The sequence below is a fragment of the Mustela lutreola genome, chromosome 14 (assembly GCF_030435805.1).
Source record: "Mustela lutreola isolate mMusLut2 chromosome 14, mMusLut2.pri, whole genome shotgun sequence".
NCBI lineage: Eukaryota > Metazoa > Chordata > Mammalia > Carnivora > Mustelidae > Mustela > Mustela lutreola.
Genome location: NC_081303.1, coordinates 55571655 through 55598135, shown reverse-complemented (window position 1 = coordinate 55598135; position 26481 = coordinate 55571655). Strand labels below are relative to the sequence as shown.

The 26481-nt window shown below is 38.2% G+C and overlaps 1 protein-coding gene across 1 annotated transcript; it reads left to right on the top strand.

The window, feature by feature from the left end:
• The first annotated feature begins 276 nt into the window (after positions 1-276).
• Positions 277-26481, top strand: RGS13 (regulator of G protein signaling 13). Its single transcript, XM_059147152.1, has 7 exons — positions 277-459; positions 2130-2199; positions 2853-2893; positions 8579-8647; positions 12439-12500; positions 24682-24848; positions 26040-26481. Exons 4-7 carry the CDS (start codon positions 8583-8585, stop codon positions 26223-26225), a joined length of 480 nt encoding a protein of 159 aa, XP_059003135.1. The 5' UTR covers positions 277-459; positions 2130-2199; positions 2853-2893; positions 8579-8582; the 3' UTR covers positions 26226-26481.

The following is a 26481-nucleotide window of genomic DNA, read 5'->3' as shown; positions in this document are numbered from 1 at the left end:
TACTTACTGATAGTCAATTCTCAGTTTTTTAAAAAGTAGATGTTCTTCTTTAAGCTAAAGTAGAAAAATTTTTCTAAAAGTAGAAAAATTGATTATTTTGGAAAACATTTTGAATATTACACTGAAAATTTCATAGAACTACTGGTTCCAATCATCTGATTGCTTCAGATAGGCTGATAATGTTAGAAAAAAACTCTTTATCAGCAATGCATGGCAGTCCCACAGCACTACTTTCCATAATCAACAAAACCTCCCTTTGCATAGATATGTGTGTAAAAACAGAACATTCATAGAGAGGGCAGAGTGCCATCAAAGGTGATTACAGAGACAGTAAAGTTATTTTATGCCAGGCAAAACAAAATGCTGGGTATCTCATAGTGTTTCAGAACCTGATTTCAAAAGGATCATACAGCTAGAAAATAAAATTTAGCATGGTGGACCGTTCTACAGGATATATTTGTAAGTATGAGATTTTGTAAAATAGTTGATGAATACAATAATGTTGGTTTGATATCAATAATGAGTGGATGTTTAACAGCAGGACTGCGAGAAGTATTAGATTTCTTCTGAGGAAAACAAACTACTGAACACATGTTTGCTTGGCCTAGGCTTTCTATACTTAAAAAATAACTTGCCTGGCCTAGGCTTTCTAAAAAATACTTACAGTCATACATGTATAAATGAAGCTTCTAAATTGTGCAGTAAAGAATAGAGTATAGATTTAGAGTATGGTCTTTTATTTTATGTGGTTGTGTGTGTGTGAACATAAATATATGTGTTTAAATAAGGGTATATTATAAAACCAGATGTCTCAGAATCGTTTGCTTCAAAAATCATGCATTATCAAATAATTAGTTCCATTATTTGATTACCTGTACTGATTCTGGGTATCGACCATTGCAAGATTTACATGAAGCATTGTTCATTTTGATTTTATGGAGTTTCTTCATTCCTTAATATTACGCCTAATAGGCACAAATAAAAAACAAATTACTTGCTCTTTAAAAGGCAAGAATTTTCTGTGCTATGGCAAACAAAACCTCACTAAAATGTAAATTTGAGTTTTTCTAAAACTTGAGGTTTTTCTAAGTTTCATGTGACATTCCATAACATAAGAAACACATTTAAATGCAGATATTATATTGAATAGAATGAATTTATAGCTATCTATCAGGATAATAAAAACATTTAAATATGTGGAAAGGTAAAATTTAAGAAAGTTCATTTAGTTTCATATTACTTTAAGAAAGATTTCATTTAAATGCTAGAGAAAACTTGGATTTATTCTGGCACAATATATATCTAATTAAATTCATCACTAAAGCATTTATAACCACTCTAAGAATTAGATTGTATAGATGAAATATACGCTTTCATTAAAAAAAGCAAGAGAAACATTGGAGGCAAAATCATTTTGGAGACCTGTTTTTAAATACTCTACACTTAGAGTGTAAAAGTGAGCACTAGTTTTACTGACAGGATATGGAAAAAATCTAAAAGACAGTCAGATTAGAAAAAATTTAAAAATAGTAAATAAAAGACAGGCTTAACATAAGGTAAACAAAAAATAAAGAAATGGCAATGGAAAACACAAATAAAATATATAGGAATTTTTACAGTATCAATCTCTGAAATTAATAAAATTCCAGATCAGAAGTTAAATCAAAAATAAGGATAACCTGGAGCGCCTGGGTGGCTCAGTGGGTTAAGCCTCTGCCTTCAGCTTGGGTCATGTTCCCAGGGTCCTGGGATCGAGCCCCACATTGGCCTCTCTGCTCAGCGGGGAGCCTGCTTCCTCCTCTCTCTTTGCCTGCCTCTCTGCCTACTTGTGATCTCTGTCAAATAAATAAAAAAATTTAAAAAAAAATAATAAGGATAACCTGGTGAGTGCTTGAAATGTGTAAACCTGGTGATTCACAGAACTGTACCCCTGGGGCTAATAATACGTTATATATTAATTTTTTTAAGGTAAAAATAATGGGGAGAAAAATAAGGATAATCTAACACTAAGTAGAAAAATTATTTACTTAAAATATAAAACAAGGTATTTATAGAACTATTTTGCCAAATATGCATTCTCTAGGAAGTACATAATAACATTTTTGGTTTTGTTATTATTTTCTTTTTAGGTCAATGGAATTTTTCCATAATCATACTACTAACATGAGAAAAAAATGATTGTTATTGATTTGAAATTTGGTGAGTTTCTCTAATTTAAATAAATTCTATATCATATCCATTTGGGTCATTCTTTTACAGAGAACTCTCTGTCAAATAGAATTTCAATTCTATAGAATATTTTGTCAACATAGAATTTTATTTGTCGAAATAAAATTTTGTCAAAATAGAATTTTAAAGCTTTAGAATATTTTAGGCTAATTTTTATGTTGACCAGTAAATGACTATGTATGCTCTAATTCCAAGTAAATTTATTAATTTACTTTTTGTGGAATTACCAAAACTTTTCCTTAAAAGTTCTCAATTATAGGGGCACCTGGGTGGCTTAGTGGATTAAAGCCTCTCCTTAGGCTCGGGTCATGTTCCCAGGGTCCTGGGATCGAGCCCTACATCAAGCTCTCTGCTCAGTGGGGAGCCTGCTTCCTCTCTCTCTCTGCCTGCCTCTCTGCCTACTTGTGATCTATGTCAAAGAAATAAATATTTTTTTAAAGTTCTCAATTATAAATATGAAAACTTTTCACTCCACCATTCTAAATTTTGGTTTTTAGATGCAGATCTATGACTTAATGACATATACTGTTGAATGAAAAATTGCAGATATTTCTTTCTAAACCACTAGTTATTTTTGGAAATTATTTGTGTCAGACTGAATTTTATTTTCTTCATTTTTGCAGACAAAATTCCAAAGGCGACCTTTTCTCTTCTCATTTTAGAGGTATGAGAATTTTAATTTCTATTCCTGCATCTGTCTACCATCTTCCAAAATTAAAAGATTTTGTTGGTTTTTGTCTCTTTGTTTAATCTCCTTTTTTTCTCCATGTCTAAGCCTTAACTATAATTTTAAGCAGTGCTTTGGGTAGAAGAAGTAATAAGCTCAAGGGAACCAATCTGTCTATTATTGGAAGCTAAGTTAAATATTTGTGAATTTATCTTTTGGTTTCAATGCAGAGGGCATTATGAGGACATGGACAATGTTCTGCAGGATTTTAGCAAAGAAGTGGTGTATAGTCACAGTCATAGTGAATCCAGGAGTAATCAGAAAAGGGAGGTGCAGTGGACATTCAGTTTCTGAAATATTAGAAGACAGGCCATAGGGCTCCATGGGGTGGGCAAGGACATGGAGCAGAACTCTGACATCGGGACAATCCCCCAATAAATTCTATTTCTCAATGGACTAGAAAACCAAAGATCTTTGTAAAACAAGACTGCTTTGTGATTTAATTTACACATAATACATCTTTTACATAATTCTGTCACTAAATACTTTATTTCACTGTGGATGCCTTTATGTCATTATATTGGTATTCTGTAATTTAATTTATGAATGTTTGACTTAAAATACTAGATTATATATAAATAACTACTTAAACATGATTATCAAGTAACATTTGAACTTAACACTTTGGGGAATTTATAGTCTATTAGGATTATAGAAGTCAGAAATATAAATAATATTATTTCATACATTTATATTTTTATTGCCCTCTTTTTTCAATGTTGTTTAACTAATGAGCCAGTTGGGCAAGAGAACCTAAATTAATCACGTAGCTGAACACAGGGCTACTACTCGTCTATACAGAGCCTTTGCTGGAATTTTAAAAGATGGCCTTTTAAATTTAAATAATGGTCTTCATTCACTACATGAATGAAGTCCCATTTGGAGGCCCTTTGGTTGGCAAAGAGACTGGGGGGGACCTAAGCCTCTTCTCTCCTCCAGACAATGTGTGTCCATAGACGAGACAACCTCATATAATTGTAAAGGGTAGCTCTGGTTAGACTGTCTTCTCAGAGCTCGTCTGGCCAAACAAATCTTTCCTGGCAGCCTTGTCCCTTCAATATGATGTGTGCACCCAAAGTGCCTGACCTGCTACAGAAGATCTGGCTACTTCTAAGCTGGAACCCCAGCTACTAATATGTGAACAACAGAAATACAGGAACGTGGTACAAAAGAACAGGAAGATTTGCAAGGGAGTGTACTAACACACTGAAGAATGGATAAGGTTAACTAGAAGATTTGCGAGGTCTGAGATGAAATTTAAAAAGGGGAAGGAATGCAGTCTGGCTGAATGTGTGTTTCCTGTACATACAAGAGAGTTCAGGAAATATTTCCTAAGTGACAGAGTGCAAGAAGCTACAGGAAGATCAGATTAACTGGAACAGAAAGTTTTTGCGTGCAAGCATTTTTCTAATCTTTACAATTCCATTTTAGAGACAAGGAAATTAAGAATCTAAGAGTTTACTTACAATTACACAGCTAATAAGATCCTGAACTCACAGCCGTGTTTCTTTGGCTTTGGAGCATAGAATTATTTTAACATACGCAACCACCTGTCAAGAGCTGTGGGAACTTGGGGCGCATGGGTGGCTCAGTGGGTTAAAGCCTCTGCCTTCAGCTCAGGTCATGCTCTCAAGGTCCTGGGATCGAGCCCCACATCAGGCTTTCTGCTCAGCGGGGAGCCTGCTTTCCCTTCCTCTCTCTCTCTCTCTGCCTCTCTGCCTGCTTGTGATCCCTGTCTGTCAAATAAATAAATAAAATCTTTAAAAAAAAAAAAAAAGAAAGAAAGAAAAAGAGCTGTGGGAACTCTCTAAACTCTAGAGCATCTCGAAATTACTTTACCTTTGTCATGCGTCTGACCTCAATACGTGTTGCATACTAAGCCTGTTCTACCTTTGCCAAACAATTCCAACAAAGTTCTTAAAAATATATGATAGCTTGTAAATAGACATGAATTTTAGTTACAGAAATCACTAATGTGTGCACATAGCTCTGATACACCAAGTGAGCAGACAATGACATACAAAAAATTGTGTTAAATACTGTAGGGAAGGGAGAAGTCATGGTCCAGCAGAAGCCAGGGATGACTAGTTTTATTGACACATGACAGAAAGAACTTCTTTACCAGCCTCCCACTTAGAAGAGAAGCAGGGAGCCATTGGATAATCTGCACTTTAGAAGTGATTACAGAGATAAAGAATCTTAAAATTTAATTCAGGGTCCAATTATGCACAGGGTCGGTTATGAATAACCAATCAATGTAAAAGATTTTTTAGCCTCAATTATTTCAGTGTTAATCATCCTTGGTCAGATTTATCTTTCTAACAAAGCATCTTGTTTTCATCACACCATAATTCAAAGACCTCAGTGAATTATTGCTACAACAGAATAGAGCCCAACATTTAAGGCCATCTAGAATCTGTCTGCATACACAGTTATCCTTATAATCAACTCTCTCTTTTGCTTAAATTGATTTAAATCTATATTTGCAATCACAAGAGTCCTAAATTTGTTTTTTTTTTCCTATAGATATACTTAGCTACTTGTCCCTTGCTCCACCTTATGGGAGAGAAGCCATACAGAAAATGAAATCCAACAGACCACAGAACCCCCAAATTCTTATCCCCAAACCTACAAATATACTTAGATCTAGACCTATTCCAGTTACAAAACAAACAAACCAAAAAACCCAGCTATTTCTTCCTCTATTTTCACTTTCAATATTCTATCCCTCAATCTGAATTCTAGTCCCTTAAAAAAAAAAAAATTTTTTTTTTTTCAGAAACCTAATGTCTATTGATTTTCCTCCTTTCTCCTAAGTCTACAACTTCTTTCCATGAACACTATTTGCCAATCCGAGGGCAGGTCACTTACACTGTAGATTTTGTGAACCAGATTCTTTTTTTTTTTTTTTAAAGATTTATTTATTTATTTGACAGAGAGAAATCACAAGTAGTCGGAGAGGCAGGCAGAGAGAGAGAGAGAGGAGGAAGCAGGCTCCCTGCTGAGCAGAGAGCCCAGTGCAGGACTCGATCCCAGGACCCTGAGATCATGACCCGAGCCGAAGGCAGCGGCTTAACCCACTGAGCCACCCAGGCGCCCCTGTGAACCAGATTCTTAGAGATGTGCAGGCCAGAACAGCCAGAGAGCACAGTCCTGCCTCTCAGTCTCTGTTACACTGTTTGTTCATGGCTTTCATTAGATGGGAAGGAAGGAGGGGCGAGACGGAGGGAACGCAGGAATGGAGAGAGGGCCAAGGAGAGAAAGAAAGTCCAAGTAGCCCTATATTGGTTCTGGTCTCCATTTCCTCTTGTTTTCTTCCCTCTTGCTTCTGCCCTCCCTGTTTGCCAAAACCCCTCTCACCAAGGCTCTTGATGACCTTCGTGTTAGCAAATCGGATGGATATTTGCTAGGCCCCCTTGTCCTCTCTCGCTTTCTCTTTTTTTGAGAGAGTGCTCACATGTGCATGGAACGGGCCTAGGAGGGAGGAGAGGGGCAAAGAGAGAGGGAGAGAGAGAATCTGAAGCGGACTTCATGCCCAGCATGGCAGGGTTCGATCTTGGGACCCTGAGATCATGACCTGAACCAAAATCAAGAGTAGGATGCTTAACCCACTGAGCCACCCATTCTTTTTTCCTTCATCTCTTCCCCGCTCTTAACACTCAACTGACTGGTCTTTGCTTTTTGATAACTCATTCCTTGGTTTCTGTTTATACTCTGAAGCCTTCTGCAGGCTTCACTTTCTCAGTGTGTTTCTGAGTCATCTGTCTTGGGCCGTCTACTTTTCTGAGTTCATATTCTCTTCCTGGACCATCTTATCTTTTATTTGGGTTTCTCCTATGTGTTTTATAAAAACCGCCACCTTTATCTTGAGTTCAAATCTTTTATCTGAACTTGTTTCCTGCATGCTTCCCACCTTCCATATCCAATACATCAGGTTCTCTACCACGTCGAAAATCTGTCCCTCTCCCTTCAGCTCTCCGGCCACCTTCCGAATCGAACCCTGTAAGATCCTCACCTACATTCCCGCGGGCAATCTCCTAACTAGTCTTCCAGATTACACCCTTGCACCATTACAATCAATTCTACTCCCAAAACCCATCTCAGATGTTAGCACGTCACCTTCATATTTTAAAATCTTTAATAATTTTCCAGCTCCTTCCTATGAAATTGATGGAGTGTATGGCCCAACATGCTTAGCTTCCGCAGGTCTTCCAACTTCATCTCTCATCACTTTCTTGCTGCAATGAACATTTTGGAACATGATTATTGATCCAATCTTAGTTCTCTAGCCCATTCTCTCAGCTTTCTCCCTGCCATATTCTAGATTCATGAGAAGACTACATTCCTTTCATTTCCTCAATTGGAACATGAACCAATGCCCAAGCTGCCCTGTCCTCTTCACTCAGCACATTCCTGCACATCCTGTGGGTTCCAGCTCAGCTATTACTATACTGGGACGCTGTCTCTAACCACCCTCAAGTCTGGCTAGGTTCTTCTCCTATGTGTACTCATGGACCACTGGACTTCCTGTCTCAAAGTCCCCATCAGAGAGACTTTAACTGCTTGCTAGTGAAGATAGGAAGAGGAAAAGACAGGATCCGCATGGAACACTGGCAGCCAGAACTTGGCACATAACAAGTGTTCAACAGATGTTTTGAATGAATCAGTGAAGACTAATATGAAAACTCACTGTTATCCTTAATAGTTCATTGTGTGTAATGCATACATATTTAGAAAATATTTCCATCTCTCATTATAAATTGCAGATTTAAGTACTCTTAAATTTTTGAATTGTTTTCTCAATGTTCTGAGTTTAAAACCCTCTATAACATACACTTCTATATAAAGCCTGGGCTGAGTAAACTGTACCTAAATTTTAAAGCCAAGGTTATGCTGCCAACAACAGAGAAAACCAGGTAAGCAACACCCTTCTCAGAATTCACCCTTAAGGAATCTTATTTTTTTACTTAGCTATATACACTATTTTGGCTAATTACAAAGAAGCAAATTCTTGTGTGATATATTGAGAGATCTTTTAAAAATTACCCAAAAAAAGGGAAGACCCAGGAGTCGAATTCATTGTTGGTGGGCCCTAAATGGGAAGATTTTTCTCAGTAAGCTGTATTTTTTTAAAACATATTAGGATTGGGGCGCCTGGGTGGCTCAGTGGGTTAAGCTGCTGCCTTTGGCTCAAGTCATGATCTCAGGGTCCTGGGATCGAGTCCTGCATCGGGCTCTCTGCTCAGCAGGGAGCCTGTTTCCTCCTCTCTCTCTCTTTGCCTGCCTCTCTGCCTACTTGTGATCTCTGTCAAATAAATAAATAAAATCTTTTAAAAAAATAAAAATTAAAAAAAATAAAACATATTAGGATGAATAAGTGGCCCAGGTGGGTTCTAAAGTCACAACTTGAAGTACCTGCATTTCTAAAAAAATATTTATAAGATGAGTTATTTTATTTTCATCTCTCCTCCCCACGCCACCAGTGGTTGTATCCCGTTAATTTCAAAAACTGATGCTTATTTTTTCATGATTTATAATTTTGTGTGTTCCTGAGACATTGACTCTAGCATATAATTATTTTAAATGACTAAATTATACTAAGTACATTTTGTATTGCTTTAGAAAAATGAGCAGTTGGAATTGTTGGATTTGCAAGATGTGCAGAGATGAATCTAAGAGTCTTCCTTCAAAGTAAGTGGCATTTAAATTAGATGGCCGTTCTCATGCATATGTATCACATGATAAATAGGTGTACATTTATTCAATGGCTAATTTAATATATTTTGTTCAGAGAGTAAAATTTGCATATACACATGAGCAATTCCTCCAGAAGAGCAATCATGTATTACCCTAAGGTTTCATGTTCATTATTTATGGGTTACACTTGAGAATTAAGCAAGTTTAATGTTTATACAGGGTCTATTATAAACACTCTTAGATTTCTTTAAAGTTTTATATTGTTTATGTTCAAATGAGATTCTTTATCCAAAATATTTTCAGGATTTTAACCCTCCATCTAAAAGTGCCAGAAACCTCATGTCTATTTGGAAGAAGGGAGACTGGTGTGATAACCAGATGCTTACCAGCCTCCCGAGTCTCTTGGATATTTTGCCAAACTAAACATGTAGCCATTTGGATGGGAATAGTGATTGCTAAAATGGAATGCATAATGCCAGAGAAGGGTAACAAACCGTTTGATTGGATTTTCCACCTCAAGGATTCCCACACACTCCAGGATTCCCACACTGGGGATCACTGTGTGTTAGTTTAACCAGAGTGCCTAACCAAGTCCATGTGGACTGCTCAGTCCTGACCCCATCTCCCTTGCTATGGTCAGAGCTCCTGGCATGCCTGTTCCTGCCCTGTAATAGCAAAATATCTGAAAATACAAGCATTTGTGTGAGGTGAGGAGGAGGCTGAAGTGGTAGGTGGATGAGATAAGAAGACCCAAAGCTCAGCATTTTAAACAACCAGGTGACGCTGCTGTGCTGGGAGGGAGATGAAGTAGGCTAATTCGGGAACAGCTTCCATCTCTTCTGCTGATGACTCCCATGGAGTCTCACCACCAGGGGCTCATGTTTCCTTCTACTCACCTTGTAGACCAGCCATCGGGGAAGAGGGCGGCCAGGGAAAGAGAATTTACGGTCATGACAAGCTGGTAGATAACAGTCATTGGATAGGTGTTGTATGTTCATGACCTTCTACTTTTCAAGATAACTTCGAGAGATAGGTATTATCCCCATCTTATAGATAATAAAACTGGGGCTCAAAGATTTTAGGCAACACCAAAAGCTATTAAATGCAGCCCTGGAATTAGAACTCAGGACTCTCAGACTCTCAGACTCCAGTGACTCTTCATTCCCATTTCCACAATGCCACGAGGTCTCAGAATGCTCCCCTGTTTTGTACCTGGTGCTTTTATTAGGAAATCCGGATGGGTGAGGGGACAGAGAGGTTTAGAAATACTCTCACCTGAATAGCAATGGGACAGCATGAAACTTGAGATGCTCAGAAAAAATTACAAGCAAAATGGGGTTAAACCAAAACCAAATTTCATTTTACAACTTGAACCCCAACTGTAATCACTCTGATCGTGATCTATTCCCATAAATCTCATGAATCTTAGATAAGGAAGAATTCTCTCAACAACAAAGTGCCAACGCTTTATTTTAAGCTAAGCCAAGACAATGACAGCATCTTGGCTCATATTGTAGGTTTTCTTTTTTTCCTATATAATGGGAACACGGGTGGAGCCAAGAGGAATGCCATATACCTTGCCGAACTTACCATTTCACTGGATGGGAAAGGTCACTGTAGGTCACTGTTCTTAAAGTTCTAGTAAGAGAAAAGAACAACGAGTCAGATACCATGTCATGGAAATGGTTTTTGAAAGCAATCTTAATGTCAGTATATTGTTAAGCCTCAGTACTGATGCACATAGTCCACCTAAAACTGGCACGGACCATCCAAATTTGTAGACAACAAAAGACATTTGACCTTTTTAAGACTCCTGATATTTTTGCATGTTCTAGGTCATGTTTTAACCTCTTTGACTAATCTTCTCCTTCATTGTGTTAAGTCCCTCCTAATGCTGATAGCTGTTCCCGCAACACCAGTTACTGAGCTCCCTACACCAGGTGTAGGCAATGCATAGGGCTTACTTGTATCTACAGTGAGCTGATGCCTTGACATCACCAGAAACAGGAAGATGAAGAGTGAACCAACTGTAAATTGAAACAATCATAAGCTGAATGGCGATGAACACATTGAGTATTTTGAAGGAGAGAAAATAAAATGATACGTAAGAATCCATAGTCACTAGCCAATCACCTCACAAAGCCCCAAAAGATGAACAGAAATGAAGCCTCAAACCCAGTATTTTCCACAGATTTTTTGAAATGGTAAATAGTTTTTATACCGTTTATTCACATATTATTCACTTTTAAAAAATTCAAACCCTCAGCCTGTAAAAAAAAAATTATAACAAATAATAGAGAAAATATCTGCATATAGGTTACTAACTTTATTATATGAATGCATGCAAATAGACTTTGTGGATAATCTCTAAGATATAGTTACATGGGCCAACACATTACTGATGCCAGCAGCACATGATGCAAACCCAAATGCAGTTTGGCAATTTATACCAAGAACCTTAAAAATGTGCATTTCTTGGGGCACCTGGGTGGCTCAGTGGGTTAAAGCCTCTGCCTTCAGCTTGGGTCATGATCCCAGGGTCCCGGGATAGAGCCCACATCGGGCTCTCTGCTCAGTGGGGAGCCTGCTTCCCCCCACACCTGCCTGCCTCTCTGCCTACTTGTGATCTCTCTCTGTCAAATAAATAAGTAAATCTTAAAAAAAAAAAATTTTAATGTGCATTTTTTTTAAAGATTTTATTTTTATTTATTTGACAGAGAGAGATTACAAGTAGGCAGAGAGGCAGGCAGAGAGAGAGAGAGGAGGAAGCAGGCTCCCCGCTGAGCAGAGAGCCCGATGCGGGACTCGATCCCAGGACCCTGAGTTCATGACCTGAGCCGAAGGCAGTGGCTTAACCCACTGAGCCACCCAGGCGCCCCTAATGTGCATTTCTTGACCCACTTTAATTCTACTGTTACAAATCCCACCCATAAGCAATTGCCCTGTGTGAGCATAGCAAGCCTTAATCACAAGTTTTTATGTTAAAAAAATGAGAAATAATCAAGATGCTCATTGAGAATAATTATGTAAACTATAGAATGCCTCCTTATAGGAACACCTGGGTGGCTTGGTTGGTTAAATGGCCAACTCTTGATTTCAGCTCAGGTCATGAGATCGAACCCCACATTGGGGTCCATGTTTGAGGATTCTCTCCCTCTGTCCCTCCCCAATCCACATTCTTTCTCTTTCTTTCTCTCTCAAATAAATAAATCTTAAAAGAAGAAAAAAAAAATGCCCCCTTGTAGAACCCTCCACAATGACTATTAAAGATTATAATGTTATAATTATAAGTCGTAACACTATAAATGGATTTTAAGATAATTGCGATGACACGTAAAAAGCTTAATACAAGTGAATATATATACATATATATGTATACACAAACAAAGTATGCATGTCCACAAACACACATTCAGAGTATGGCTACTTCTTAGTTAAACACACACACACACACACAAGTAACAAAAACACTGAAAACAAGTAAATCAAAATATGAATAGTAGTAAGTTGGGAATAATGGAATTAAAGGACTATGGATCTTTATCTTTTAAAAATTTATTTTTAAATTTTATACTACTTTCACAATTTTTTTAAGTTTAGTAATTTAGAAAGTAAAAAAACAAAAATGTAGGAGATCACAGAAAGATAAATTTCCATCCAAAACCACACACAAATAGAGTACAACTATAATTTGGCATTATTTTCAAGATCATGTATTTCTCTGTAGTTCAGCAAACCCTTGAGAATACTTTGGTACAATGAGCACCTTCTTTTTCTTTTCAAAGCATTACTTTGGAGGAAGTGTTACAGTGGGGCCAGTCTTTCGAAAAGCTGATGGCTACAAAATGTGAGTATTGCGTATATTTCATCTTTGACTAACCTGTCAGTTTCACTCCTAACAGAAGAAGGTGGCACTAGATGATGAATGTACGCCTCTCTTCTCACAGCCTTCTAAATGGCAACTGCTCCCAGTTAAAAAAAGAAAACCTGAAAATAGTTTGTCGTGTCAACCACTATTATTTTCTTTGGTGTTAATTAAAACAAGATTAGTCACTGGGAATTTTTAGTTTTGACAAGTGTACGTGTAAAATCCCTTAGAAAATATGCTTAAATTGTAACACATCCTGAAATACACTGCCTTACCATGGCCTTCTAAAGTTAGGATTTTAGAAAACTCAACAATTTGCTGCTCTTAGTGCTTTCAAAAGTAAGAAAAGTTTGAGTCTTAATGTTTTGAAACTCCTCGGAGTTAGTTTTCTGTTTTATCAGTGTCTGATTTACACAAGACTTCATATAAATCTGCATATAGTGGTATGGAAGTATCAACATCCAGATGGTATAAATGAGAGTTAACAAAAATGGATATTAGGGAGATAGAGTCATAGGCTCAAAGCAAGGAATACAAAAAAGTGTGTGCATTCATGGGAGCAGCCACTTGTATTTGGGGTAGAGAATTGGAAAGTTGATAAGTACCAGAAGACAGGTACGCAGAGGAAAAAAAAATGTAGTAGATACTCATAGAAAATTCTCTTGTTTGATGAATTTAGTATTTTTTTAATGGACTTTGTCCCCATCAAATGTTTGCTAATTGTTGTCTACAGACCTCTTCTTATTTGAGATTCCCTAATAGACTCTCTGCAAATATTTCACCTGTTTACACCTACTGACTATGGAGAGGGAGTTAGCTATGCTACTTAATGATTTAATTGATGGGATGTATCAGTGGTGACTCTGCATAGAGTACTTCCTGTTACTCCTGGGGGTGACCGTGTTTCTGGGGCACTCCTGCTCTCTCTGACACAAGGGCCCCTCCTGGCATGGAGACAGCTGACTCATAGAGTGTAGACCAGTGGTGTAGACCCCTGGCTCCTTCTACAGGAACCCTTTCCTCAGCTATTCTGGAAATTACTTCATGGCCCTCCCTACTGGGATCCACACCTCCAGACCTAGCCTAACAACCCTTTCCAATAAACATCTGAGGCCAGGATTTTCTTGTGAATCGCCCCAGCCTTTGACTTTTTAAGTATTCCTCATATTTTGTGATCCGGTTTGCCAGCATGATTATGAATTTTTAAAATTGAAATTTGGGGGGTCAATTTTAGGACACTGGAGTAAAAGGAAGAGACAAAAGCATATATTGTTCAGTCAGCTATATTGATTGATCCTCCGCTAAATAATTTGGATTTCAGTCCCAGCCGCTGAAATCTATGTTTTGCAACATTGCACATTAATCTCCCTCTTGAAGTTTCAAATTCTCTATCTGTAACATGGGGATAATATCACCCATCTTTCCAGCATTATTGTTTATGTTAGCCATAAAACACCTAGCTTAATAGCTGATGCAGATTAGGCATGCAATAAATGGTAGTTACTTTAATTAGTAATAAAGTGCATGTCTCTGAATATCATTCCTTTTTCTTTGCTGCTTACCAAAAAGTTCAAAATCTCTAACTTGGCCTTTAAGACCCTTTATCCCAAACTCAAACACACTTTCTACGATTTAGCCGCAGCTCTCCCTCCTCACATGACACACCCCTCCGCCAGGGTGACCTTTGTTCCATGGCACACCTGCTCCAGGTTTCTTGGCAAGTCCTCTGTCTACTCTGTTATCTGCCCGTCCTGGCTAGTAAAATTCAACTTCCACCTTTTCCCTGCCATCTCTTGGAAATACTTGCCCTCTTTCTTCCGTTGGTATCAGTATTTATTCCGCTTCTAAGTATGGTTACTTAGCGTACTGGGTTTTTTCCACAGACACTTTCTCAGTAGATTTTTAAATTCCCTGAAAACACAGATCAGAGAGATTTCACCTTTCATCTCCTGTCCCAGAGGCTAAAAATGTGCTTTGTATTCAATGGGCATTTAATAAATGTTCAATGAATACTAACATAAGATAAATATTAGTGAGAAAAGATCCAACTATCAAGCCATATTACATAAAACTTTCTGTGCCAGTCCTAAAGGCCTCATAAACAAAGTGAATACAGTTAGTTGTTGGGTAATGATCTAATAACCTCAAGTGATAGCCTAATTACAATTAGCTATTCAGAGGTCTAGTGTCATAAGAATAAGCAAAGTTTACAGAAAAGGAGAGGATGGGAAGGCTCTTTATTAAACCAGCAAAAGCAGAATAAGAATCTTAGGAGAAATTGAATTACTGTGAAATTCATGTAAAATTTAATAATCACATAATTTAAAAAGGGATAAAACAATTCATCGCTGGACCATCCAACCAGGAAGATAATATAAAACAAAACAAAACAAAACAAACAAACAAACAAAAAAACAAAGAAACATTAAATGTGCCAGAGAATAAGGTGTGTTTACATTAACCAAGGACATTAGTAAAATGTATTCTTTACCTAAGATATGTAGATGCTTCTTTCTACAGAGATTAAAAGACTATTTCTAAGAACATGTAGTTCAGAAACTACATGTAGGAAGGAAAGGTATTAAGTATGGTTTCAATGGATGAACAGGAATCGGTTTAAGAGATGTTTACTGAACAGCCATTAAGTACTAGCCATTGCAATACAGTTAAGTTCAACTTCCTCTTGAGACGAGGGGATCTAAGAATATCGTCAATTGAAGAACAGAACCCTGTCAAAATTAAGACCTTAATTAGAAATTAAAAATGCTAATAGCCTAGATGTTATTCAATGATTCATTATTGACAAACAAGTTAATTTTTTAAAAAGAGTATGTGTGTTCAATATCCATTCACTAAATCTTAAGCACTTAGGTACCAGGCAATGTGCTTGGGGAAAAAAAATTCCATGCACCCATTACCACATGAAATAACACAGGGAAAAGAGTAGATTTTTTCCAAAAACTGAAAATCTCCCAGAAGAAAACAGGGAAGCCTACAACTGATAGCACATTGTGGTAAAGTAGAAAATGGTGATTGTTACTTCTAGTAATATCCTGAATGGAACTTCAAGGGCAAGGCAAACACACACTTTTTAAAAATAATAGCCTTTGACAACATTTTCACCAAACGATGAAGAAAGGGCTAAATGGCAGGGTTTGGTTTGGTTTCATTTGGTTTGTTTTGGCTTTTGCTTCCAGAGTAAGGATGGCTTTATAAAGCTTTGCCTTTCCCTTGAAGAAGAGTCTATTATTACATTCGACAAGCAGAAAGAAGCTCTAGATATAGAAAGAAAAACACAGACACACATTTCTTTGACATAAAATTACTTGCAAGGTTGGGTTAGGACAGCCTTATAGAAGAGCAGCACTTAAAGTATATCCCAAAAGTGTAGTTTGTGACTGAAGAAAAATGTGTACTTAGGAAGCATCCTATGAGAATCCGAGGGCTGAACAGATTGCTCAAACAACTGCTAAGAACAAACTGCTTTGAGTTTTAGCATACTGTGTGAAGTATGATCCCTGAGCTGTGAAGCATCTAGTGAGTTCCAACTATGTAGAATGTAGGGACAGTGGAAGTACTTTCCTGAAGGCATCCACAATTAAATATTAAAAAAATATATACATGCACCATAAACAATTTGTGAACAACTATAAAGAAGGGAGACTAGAAATAACAGATCGCCTAGCACAGTCCTCGTAGGTAGGTCTGTAGCACATACACACTAGGTTTGTGCTAAGGGGTGAAGATAGATGGTGGGGGATAGCAGGTCTCTGGGGAAAGCTTCTCACAAGAGGCAGATCTGAACTGGGACTTGATTCCGACTGCTGTAAAATAATAAGGAGGTTTGACTGACAGTACTTTAAAAATAGTCAACTACTTTAGAAGTCCAGTAGAGAGACAGTGTGTAGGATTCCTCAGGATTTAGTGTAAAAATTGGTCTCATTAAAAAATCTCCCTGGGGGGCGCCTGGGTGGCTCAGTGGATTGGGCCGCTGCCTTCGGCTCAGGTCGTGATCTCAGGGTCCTGGGATCGAGTCCCGCATCGGGCTCTCTGCTCAGTGGGGAGCCTGCTTCCTCCTCTCTCTGTCTGCCTCTCTGCCTACTTGTGATCTCTCTCTCTGTCAAATAAATAAATAAAATCTTTAAAAAAAAAAAAAAAATCTCCCTGGGACGCCTGGGTGGCTCAGTTGGTTAAGCAGCTGCCTTCGGCTCAGGTCATGATCCCAGCGTCCTCGGATCGAGTCCCGCATCGGGCTCCTTGCTCCGCAGGGAGCCTGCTTCTCCCTCTGACTCTGCCTTCCACTCTGTCTGCCTGTGCTCGCTCGCGCTTGCTCGCTCTCTGACAAATAATAAATAAATAAATAAAATCTAAAAAAAAAAAAAAAAAAAAAAATCTCCCTAATGAGTTAAGCAGAAAGTACCCTGCGAAATTTCCAAGTCTGCAGGTGATAGAAAGTTCTCCAAGTTTCCAAACACCCAAGTTTTTAGAAGAGTTACATTATTTGCAAATGGACATAAAAGTAGTAATAAGTTTTTTAATGGACCAGAAAAAAAAAAAATGTCAAAACTATTTGTTACTTTCTCATAAAAGTACCTGAGAATTACCAAAAATTTTTCCTTAAATGATGTTGACCCAAAATAGAAAGAAGTTTAGTAAAACTGCAACTAACTTGCTTGGATGATTCTTTCAGTCGTTCCTTGGGTGTGGGAAACCTTCCCAGCACTGGGACAGAGGTGAAAGATACCTACAAGGTCACTGTCCTCAGCTCATGTGCTCCCTCTAGAGGAGGAGATAGACAAACACACAAATAAATAGTGAATACATTAATGTCAGAAAGTGGTAAGTGCTTTCAAGAAAATAAAACCAGCTGACATGGCAAAGAGAAGGCAGATATAAGGGGACAGTTCAAGTGTATGACTAGAAGACAACTGTCAGAAGGGGTAAAATTTGAGCTAAGAGCTGAACAATGAGAAGCTGCCAGCCAGGCTGGGATCTGTGGGTAGAGTGGCCCAAGCAGAGGAAAGCCATGTTTAAAAGGCCCAGAGAGATAAGCGAGGACATTGTCTTCAAATAAACCATGCTCACCATATCATAAGTATAAGACTTATTGGCCACATAAAAAGCTTTCAATTGCAGAGTAACAAGGGTCAATGTGATTTTAAGGGTACTCTCTGGGGCGTCAGTTAAGAATCCAACTCTTGGTTTCAGCTCAGGTCATGATCTTGGAGTCATGAAATGGAGCCCAGCATGGAGCCTGCATAAGATTCTCTCTTTTTCCCTATCCCTCTGCCCCTGCCCCTTTTCCCAAAAACAAAACAAAACAAAACAACAACAACAACATAAAACCCCTCTGATTCTCTTCTGAAAAAAAAAAGAAAGGAAAAAAAAGAAAGAAACAGAGAGCTGGTTGGGGAAGCTATTGCAATAAACCATGTAAGACTATAAGTTAGCGGGGAAGACAAAGCCAAGAGTACTTAGCATATAGACTCTAATAGAAGTCATGGGACTGTGAGATCACTAAGAGGGAGTATCAGGGAAAGGAGAGGAGAGATCCAGAAATGGAGCTTAGGTGCATGCTGATAGTGCCAAATCCAGAGAAGAGGAGGAGTCAGCAAAGGAGGTGGAAAAAGAGCTTCGGGTGAATTAAGGATGAGCAAAACAGTACATCACCGTGAAAGGCAATGAAGAGCATATTTCAAGAAGGGAGCTGTGAGCTGTGTCCAAGACTGCTGAGAAGACTGGTAAGATGAGAAAAGACCAGGGATCACTGGATGTGGCAATATGGAAGCCAGTGGTGCCTTGACAGGAACTGTTTTAGGGGCACGGGAATGGATAGGAGAACAGAAAGCAAGGGAGAGAATATAGGGAATCATTTACATAAGTTTTGGGGTGAAGGTCAGCAGAAAAAAGAGTACAGGTTAGAAGGAGACATGAGGTCAATACTGAGAACATAGAGTCAAGAGCCATTTTTGGTTTTATTTGGGAAATACAGTAGAGGTGATGGCAACCGTTAGAAAGAAAGTGATGACATAGAAGAGGGTAGGGACAATTTCAAGAGCAACAAAGAAATGGAAAGTCATGGAGAAACCATAGTAAAGTGGAAGTTAGAAAAGAATGGCTCAGACATTGTTTCCAGTTCAGGAGAAAAGTTGGAAAGGAGGGAGAAGAAGGCATCCCTACCTGATGAAATGAGTGTTCTCTGTGAGGTCTGAGGCAAGGGCATCAGCACAGAGCTGACGAGAGATAGGGAAGGGAGAAGGGAGACGAGAAGAAATAGTTTCTGGCGAGTGAAAGAACCAAGATATTACGGAGGGGTGGTAGAATGACTGTGTAATGTTGAGTGCCCACATAAAATTTGCCCAGATGATTTCAAATGAGAAAGTCCAGTTACATATGTTCGTATGTTCTCTTCAGTTTGTTCCAGAGCAGACGTAGAGTTAAGCCATTCTAAATAGGCAGGTTTTGTGAATCACAGAGTTTACATCACCATTGATTTGGGTCAAAGTCATCCTTCAAGGTGGTGTATACTTTCCTTCCTTCTCAGTTACCACGATCACCTGCAAACACCCTTGGAAATGCCAGGTTGGATGCTATAGGACTATCATATCTCTGGAGGCCATGAAGACGGTTCCAATTCCTGTGCCTGGTGCATCTTCAGCCTGGCACAAAGCAGACATTAGAAGTGACGGATGGATGCTGTTACTCCCCATGCCTCCTGATCCCACAGACAGAGCCTTTCCCTCAGCTCTCTTCCTCTGAGAGAGATTCTGTGCTGCTCGCTGTGGATCTGCAGCTTCCTAGACTATAATTTACTCTGCCCTCTGCTAATCCCTTGCTGTTGCCATGGTTCCCCTCGGCAGCCCTCACACTACCTCCCCTGCGGGGTAGCAGCTCCTCCACACGGCACGATTTGTCTTCTCTAACTCCTCGTGCACTTGTTCCCTTGAGGGAGAAAACAGAACAACAAAACCTGGCCTTTCAGACACATCCTTGTTGCATTAGGACATGTTGTCTCAGTGTCCAAAAAAAAGCAAAAAGGAACAACACGCCAGGTAAAATCTTCTGGTCTTTGGTGCCCCCAGGATGCTAAATAATTATGGCTTGCTGCTTCACCTTTCAAAACTTGCAGAGAATCACTTTCAAACATAAAAGTATGAGAAGTCCGAAAGCCTGGATTGACACACTGGTCTAGTCACTACCTGCTGTATACAAGGCAGGGCAAAGCCACTGGGCGTGTGAAGACAGACCTGCAGTCCTAATTCACGAAGTATGAGCCCGGGAGTGGGAAAGTAATCAAAGGTAAAGGGGTAGATAGAGCAGACTGTGATGCAGGGTGAGACAGAACTGTAATTATATAAGATGGGCCAGGTGCTATTTGTCAACAGATGGGAAACACTTACTTAGGTGGGGGAGGGGAGTGTTAGAAATTTTTCCAGAAACTGAGATGCTCCACATGAGTCTTAGATCAGAGTACAAAGGCCACCTCGTAGAAGGAACTGCCTGTACAACAGCATGGCGGTGGCACATGGCTTGGCCAGGAGCAACACTCAAACCAAGAATGTTTCCAGAAGTGACAAAGAAAGAGGCAGAGAGGTCGAGAACACTGTATCTTCATGGGCCCTGTAGCCACTGCCAAGGTCTGGCTTTTTTTATGGGGGCAATAATGGGAAAAGGTTGAAAGGTTATTATTAAAGGGTTGTGGCCAGATTTTTGTTATAGAGATTTTTTCTTTTTCTCTGATAAAAGTGCAAAAGAGATTGAAAGCAGGTCAGATAGACAAAATGAGGTGTTTTTTGTTTTTTTTTTTTCAGATTAGATGGCTTACATATTTTTCTCAAAAATCATAAACAAAAATTCTATGTAAAAAGAGCAGAGAAGATAATGCAATAAATATAACTATGTCTCTCATATGTAAAGATCTGAAAAAATTCCAGAAAACACTAATAGTGTAAAAAAATTGTTATATGATTTGAAATTCACAGAAAGAAAAGATATGGTCAGTAAGAAAGAAAAAATGTTTCGGCATTAATATATTAAAAATCTAAAACAACTGTAAGTCACTGGTTTTATCCCCATCAGACTGGAAAGGGTGAAGTGAGCAGACATTTTGACACTAATGTTAGTAATGAAAAATAATGAAATCTTTCTGAAAGCAATTTTACAACAAGTATCAATAGTCTCCAAAAATACAGTATCTGTCAACGTAAGGATTCCACCCCTTAAATTAATTCTAAGAAAATAATTACAGATGCAAAGATTTATACACGAAACATTCAGTGTAGGATAATTTACAACATAAAAGTGGGAAACAACATAGATATTCAATAATAGCAGGGTAGCTAAATATAAAATAGGGTAGCCTTGCAATAGACCAGTATGTGACCCTTAAAAATCAAAAGAAGAAAGTGTTCCTACATACTAAATATGAAAGAATGATGCAAAATTGTTTTCATAGTATAATGTCAGTAATTTATATATGTATCTATGTTTGTATCCATGAATGAATACTAGTTAGATAGAAAGTTAAACATTAACAAAGGACTGAAAAAACAAAGGGAAATATATCAAATTGTCAATAATCTTTATTCTCTTTATTGGAAGTTTTCTGTATTTAAAAACAACTCATAGTACTTTAAGTTACTTTTATAATAACACAGCAAAAAGAAGTTAAGAGAAAAATCATAAATGATTAATATCATAGTAGCCAAACTAGAGAAACTCAGTAAAGCAGGTTTACTTTTAACCTTCATATAGAGTCTAGTACAATTATGGAATTTATTATTCCAAGTGGTACAGATTGAAAATAAAATAAATTTAAAATTGTTTTAGGTGCATTTCTGATGAAAGACCGCAATATAGCAAAACGTTAGGATTTAATTTGTGGTGTAAGCTTTTTCCCCTTGCAGAAAACAATCCTGCAACAGATGGGCCACTGCTCTGACTCAGCCAAGAGGAATGTCACGTTTTCCTTCTGCATCAAGATACTGACATGTGTTATCTTGTGTGTCATAGAAATACTAATTTCAGTGACTAGCTTAAAAAGATCATGCTAGAGACTCCCAAAAGCATCACTCGCATTCTTAAGAAAAAAGCATGCATTATATATGACATAAACCTATTTTTTCCATCTTCTCCATTTAATGAGCAATTCTAGTTGTTTCTCCTTATTCACTCTGCTCAAGCAAAATCACGGTCTGTAGAGTATAATGCTCAGGAAGGAGTAGCATTTACAACTTCAGAACGGGCTACTTTGGGCCTCACTGCCCGATTTGGAAAAGGCTTTTCCACCTTTAAATTCATTTGTTGTCTGAGTCAGTAGAAATTCTCAATTGAGCAAATCAGTTCCAACTTTAATAATTACTCATATTCCTGGAACACTTTCATACAAATGCATCTTCAGCTGCTTACTTGACTAAGTTATAAAAATTCTATAAAACATACCAGCCATGTGAGTCTACTGATTCCAGGCACCAGAATCTTCTCTGAAATATCAGAGAGGTCCAAGTGATCGATGTCAGCTTTCAGGTCCAGGTCAGGTAAAAGACCACATTCAAATCCCACTAATTTACAAGAAAGGTTCATTTCTTGTTCATGTCACACAGTGACTGGGTTCAGCTCCAGGTCTCTTCCATATCTTCATTCTAACCTTCAGACCAAAGGTTCTTTCCCAGAATGTGTCCTTTGCAAGACCAGTTGGAAGGGCAATCGCAGACCACCTGCTTCAACTTTCTGCTTAAAACCTTCTTCCAGCTATCCATGGCACATTTCATATATTTCCTTGGCTAAAACAAGTCCAATAAGCAAGGCTGATATAAGTAGGACATAAAATGTCATCCTCCTATAAGAAGGGCAGGAAGTAACTAAGACCAATACTACAATCTATCATATCAAGTGTCTACATAAAATATCAACAGCAATGCATGGATGGTTTCATGAGCAAAGGCCTTGGGTATTTTGAAAACTGTTGAACCATTTGCCCGGTCCCATAAAATCCTTCCTCCGCTCAATCAGGAAAGAAGTTAGAGAAGGCTGACACAGACGCAGGCAGGTTCTGAAATGAGAATCTCTAAAGATTTTACTATGCAATGAAGCTAAACCTAAGTATCAACACAAATTCAGAATTCTATAACATAGAATCTAATATTGGTTTCCAAGTCATCTCCTTCTCCCCTAGCCGCCCAGCCACTCGAGCCATCCAAGTAGCCTGGTGGCTGACTCTCATTCCAGGATCTACAGATTTTATCTGGTACCTCATTCCTTACCCTGTTCCATAGATCACTTCTTTCTTTTAGGACTCTCAAATTCTGTTCCTCAGGACGCAATGTCCAAATTCCACTAAGTACAAAGTATGTCAAATTGCTTTTTATCTTCTTAGCTAGGACTCCATTTCTTCAACACACACTGCAAATTATTGTCTTCTAGCTTTACTTATTAAGCTAGAAATGGCTTTCTGTTTTGATTTTTTTTTTTTTTATGGTTTTGTTTTGTTTGGGTTTTGGTTTGCCTTCCCATTCAGCTATTTCTCTAAGATGAGCTCTGCTTGGTACAGTCTTTGTCTCTGCCCTTAGCTTTCTGTGCCTGTGATGAAGCAAGGCACATCTTAAAGTTGCTTGGTGGTGAAAAGAAACTTCTTGTTTGAAATCTAAGATAAAATGTATTCCCCATTGGGTAGAAATATCTAATCCATATCATTTCCTATGTTACATATTTATACACGTTCCATCCCCATCTCATCTGTCCTCTCAACTCAAGTGTTATTCCGTTCAAACCATTTCCTACTGAATGTCATGAAGATTAGACTTTCATGATATTCATGAGACATGCTCTAATTTTGTGTGTTCCCATGAAGGCACATTTCTTGCAAATTGAAGAGGGGATCTGCCTCTTTTTGAGTTTTTTTTTTCTTGAATAAAAATATCTTGATTGCTATCTTTATTTTTGTATCACTGCTGACAGAGCCAGTAGAAGCCAAGAAGTTACGGCTTTCTAGTGCTAGAAAACTCAGCCTATTCTGTAATACGAAGATCTTGGAAAGCTTGACTTTATATTGGTACTCTACCTCATTACCATTATTTCTTATGACAGTTAATAATACTGAATAAAATATTGTTAATCAAAATCCTATACTTGGTCACATATTCAATGTGCCTACACACACACTTCTATTTACTATCAATTAAAAGTTACATTGTTTCATCATTTAGCAATTCAATTTCTCAGATATGCCAAGAGACTTCCCAGTCAGCAAAAGAAGTTCTGAGAGGGTTCATCCTCAATACTGAGAATGTTTAGTCCTCCCAGAGATTTTCTTTAATGTGCTATATTTCTGGGAGCTTGCCTAACCCTTTTCTACAAAATAGTGCCTCAGTCAGAAAAGCACCTTTCACATGTATGTCCTTGTCTACCCACTCCAAAAATACAGCTGAATACCAAAACTACCAATGATCATCTCTGGCATCAAGAGTCATCTCATGGTCATGCTACACATACCCATTGTCCTGTTCTTTATTTTGAGAGAGTTTTCAACACCACACCTGAATTCCATTCTTCGTCTGGTCCTTCCTTTCTCATTTGAACCATAAAGCATAATGAGAAGTTGAACGTTTCCTCCATCCATGTTCTCCATGTTGGATACTGAGAAACACCCCAGGCTGTACAACCTGATCAATTCATTACTTCTACATGACTTGGATATTTTTCTTTCAAACTTGACCTGCCTGTTGAGATTCTAAACCGTGTCCTGACCCTCCAGTATGGCTGGAGGACTTGGATCTTCATGTCAGTTTCATGATGAAGCTCTGTCTACTGATCCAACTTAAGCCCTGTTTCTGAGTCCCAGTGACCTCTCCTGCCCCAAACCCACCCACTTCAGTGAACATTTTCCTCTGAATGACTCAGAAGAAAGGAATGAAGCGATGACCCCACTACTAATGAGCATTGTCAAAATATGCTTTGGATGTAAGTGTGATGTAGTGTGTGTGTGTGTGTGTGTGTGTGTGGTTTGTGTGTGTGTGTGTGTATGTATCATTATACAATATTCACTTGTTGAATAATTTGGAAGCTTTGATTTAGACTTTAGTTTTAACCTGAATTAAATATTGTTCAGATTTTCTAATGATTTTGATCCATGAAAATAAACTGATTTCTCCATTACTTTTAGATGGTCCAGTGGTCTATACAGCATACTTAAAAATGGAGCACAGTGACGAGAATATTAAATTCTGGATGGCCTGTGAAACCTATAAGAAAACTGCCTCTCGGTGGAGCAGAATTTCTAGGGCAAGAAAACTTTATAAGATTTACATCCAGCCACAGTCCCCTAGAGAGGTAACTACGCGACAGTCACGGCTAATGGAAATCAGTACATCCCGGGGAGGGCGCTAAGATCTCTCAAGCACACACATGTACCAGGCACTTCATATCCAGTATCTCCTACTATGCTACAAACTCAATATTGTAGACCTTATTTTACAGATAAGAAGCCTGAGAATCTGGGAAGTTAATTAGCTTGTTCGGTGTCACAGAGCTGATAAGTGAGAGAGTTAGGATTCACAGTTAAGCCTGTCTGGCCCCAGAGCTGCTTCTCACTAAATTATCCTAATTCCTGGAAGAGTTTCTTTAAAGAGAGAAAGAGAGAGAGAGAGAAAAAAAAGGAGAAGAAGTCCTTGTAAAGAAGAATCGACTTTGCTGGAAGGAACTATAGATGCCATACACTGGCATATTGAATACCCCAGTGGTTTGGGAAAAGTCTGTGCCTCCACACCAAACTCACTGCTCACCTCAGTTCCAAAGCAGCCAATCAGCAAACATTCCCACTGATATTTCTGCCAATCATTTACAACGGCCTCAAGAAAATAGAGAGTCATGAGTGCGTGAAACACTGGGACCCCTCCTGGTAGAGAAAGAATAAGGAATGAAAATTCTTGTCAAGGGATAAGGGTGGACAATGCTATGTGAGATTCCCATCTCACAGGACAGTCCTACGTTATTGACTGGTTCCTCAAAACTCTTATCTGGAAAATACTTGGTTTATTGAAATAACCACTTCTCTCCTTTATTTCTCCATTTCTCTTCACTCTCTTCCCATTTCAGGGCATATTCATTGAAACCAACAATCATGACTACTAAGAAAGATAAACTTTAAAATAGCACCAACTTCCCCTTTCCTTAAAAGAGACCTTCATCTCATAAACTTCCTTGTTTGTAGACTCCACTAACAAACCAGTGCATCTAAGTAAGCAATGGTTTCCGAGATTTCCTTGGTCTGGGGCTATGTGTTTTCTGTTTTGTTTTGGTTTTTAACCTGGGATAGGAAGGTGGATGTTTGCTTTTGAAAGAGCAAAGTTTGTCTCTTAAAAGTCTTTTTGGATATCTACAGAATTTCAGACAAAATTACCTTTTTCCAGTAAAAAAAAAAAAAAAAAAAAAAGGGAGAGGGGGGGGAAATTAAACCTTTCCATTATGGTTTCTATCTTCAATGATACCTACGTATGCTCTGCATGTAATTTCACTTTTCAGATTAACATTGACAGTTCAACAAGAGAAACTATCATCAGGAATATTCAAGAACCCACTCAAACGTGTTTTGAAGAGGCTCAAAGGATAGTGTATATGCACATGGAAAGAGATTCCTATCCCAGATTTCTCAAGTCAGAAATGTACCAGAGACTTTTGAAGACTATTCCGTCCAACAACAATTCCTAACTCTCACTCAAAAGTATAAATTGAAAACGGTGCATTGAAAGTGCTGGCTTTGTTTCTTTAATTAACACACACACACACACACACACACCATCACACACTTACAATCAGAAATAGAATAGGAATGAAATAGAAGAAATCAAATTGCATATTAATGTCTTCTTGTTCTCAAAGAGAAACAGATCCCCAAAGGGATGGACTCTTGAACAGTTATAACATGAAAAACACAGTTCATGGCTTGCCTATGTAGCTCATGTAG

Excerpts from the sequence above, each read along its gene's own strand:
- RGS13 (XM_059147152.1), top strand. The coding sequence starts at position 8,583 with ATGAGCAGTTGGAATTGTTGGATTTGCAAGATGTGCAGAGATGAATCT. Across the intron at positions 12,501-24,681 it reads AAAGCTGATGGCTACAAAAT|ATGGTCCAGTGGTCTATACA; the intron begins GTGAGTATTGCG and ends CATTACTTTTAG. Across the intron at positions 24,849-26,039 it reads AGCCACAGTCCCCTAGAGAG|ATTAACATTGACAGTTCAAC; the intron begins GTAACTACGCGA and ends TTCACTTTTCAG.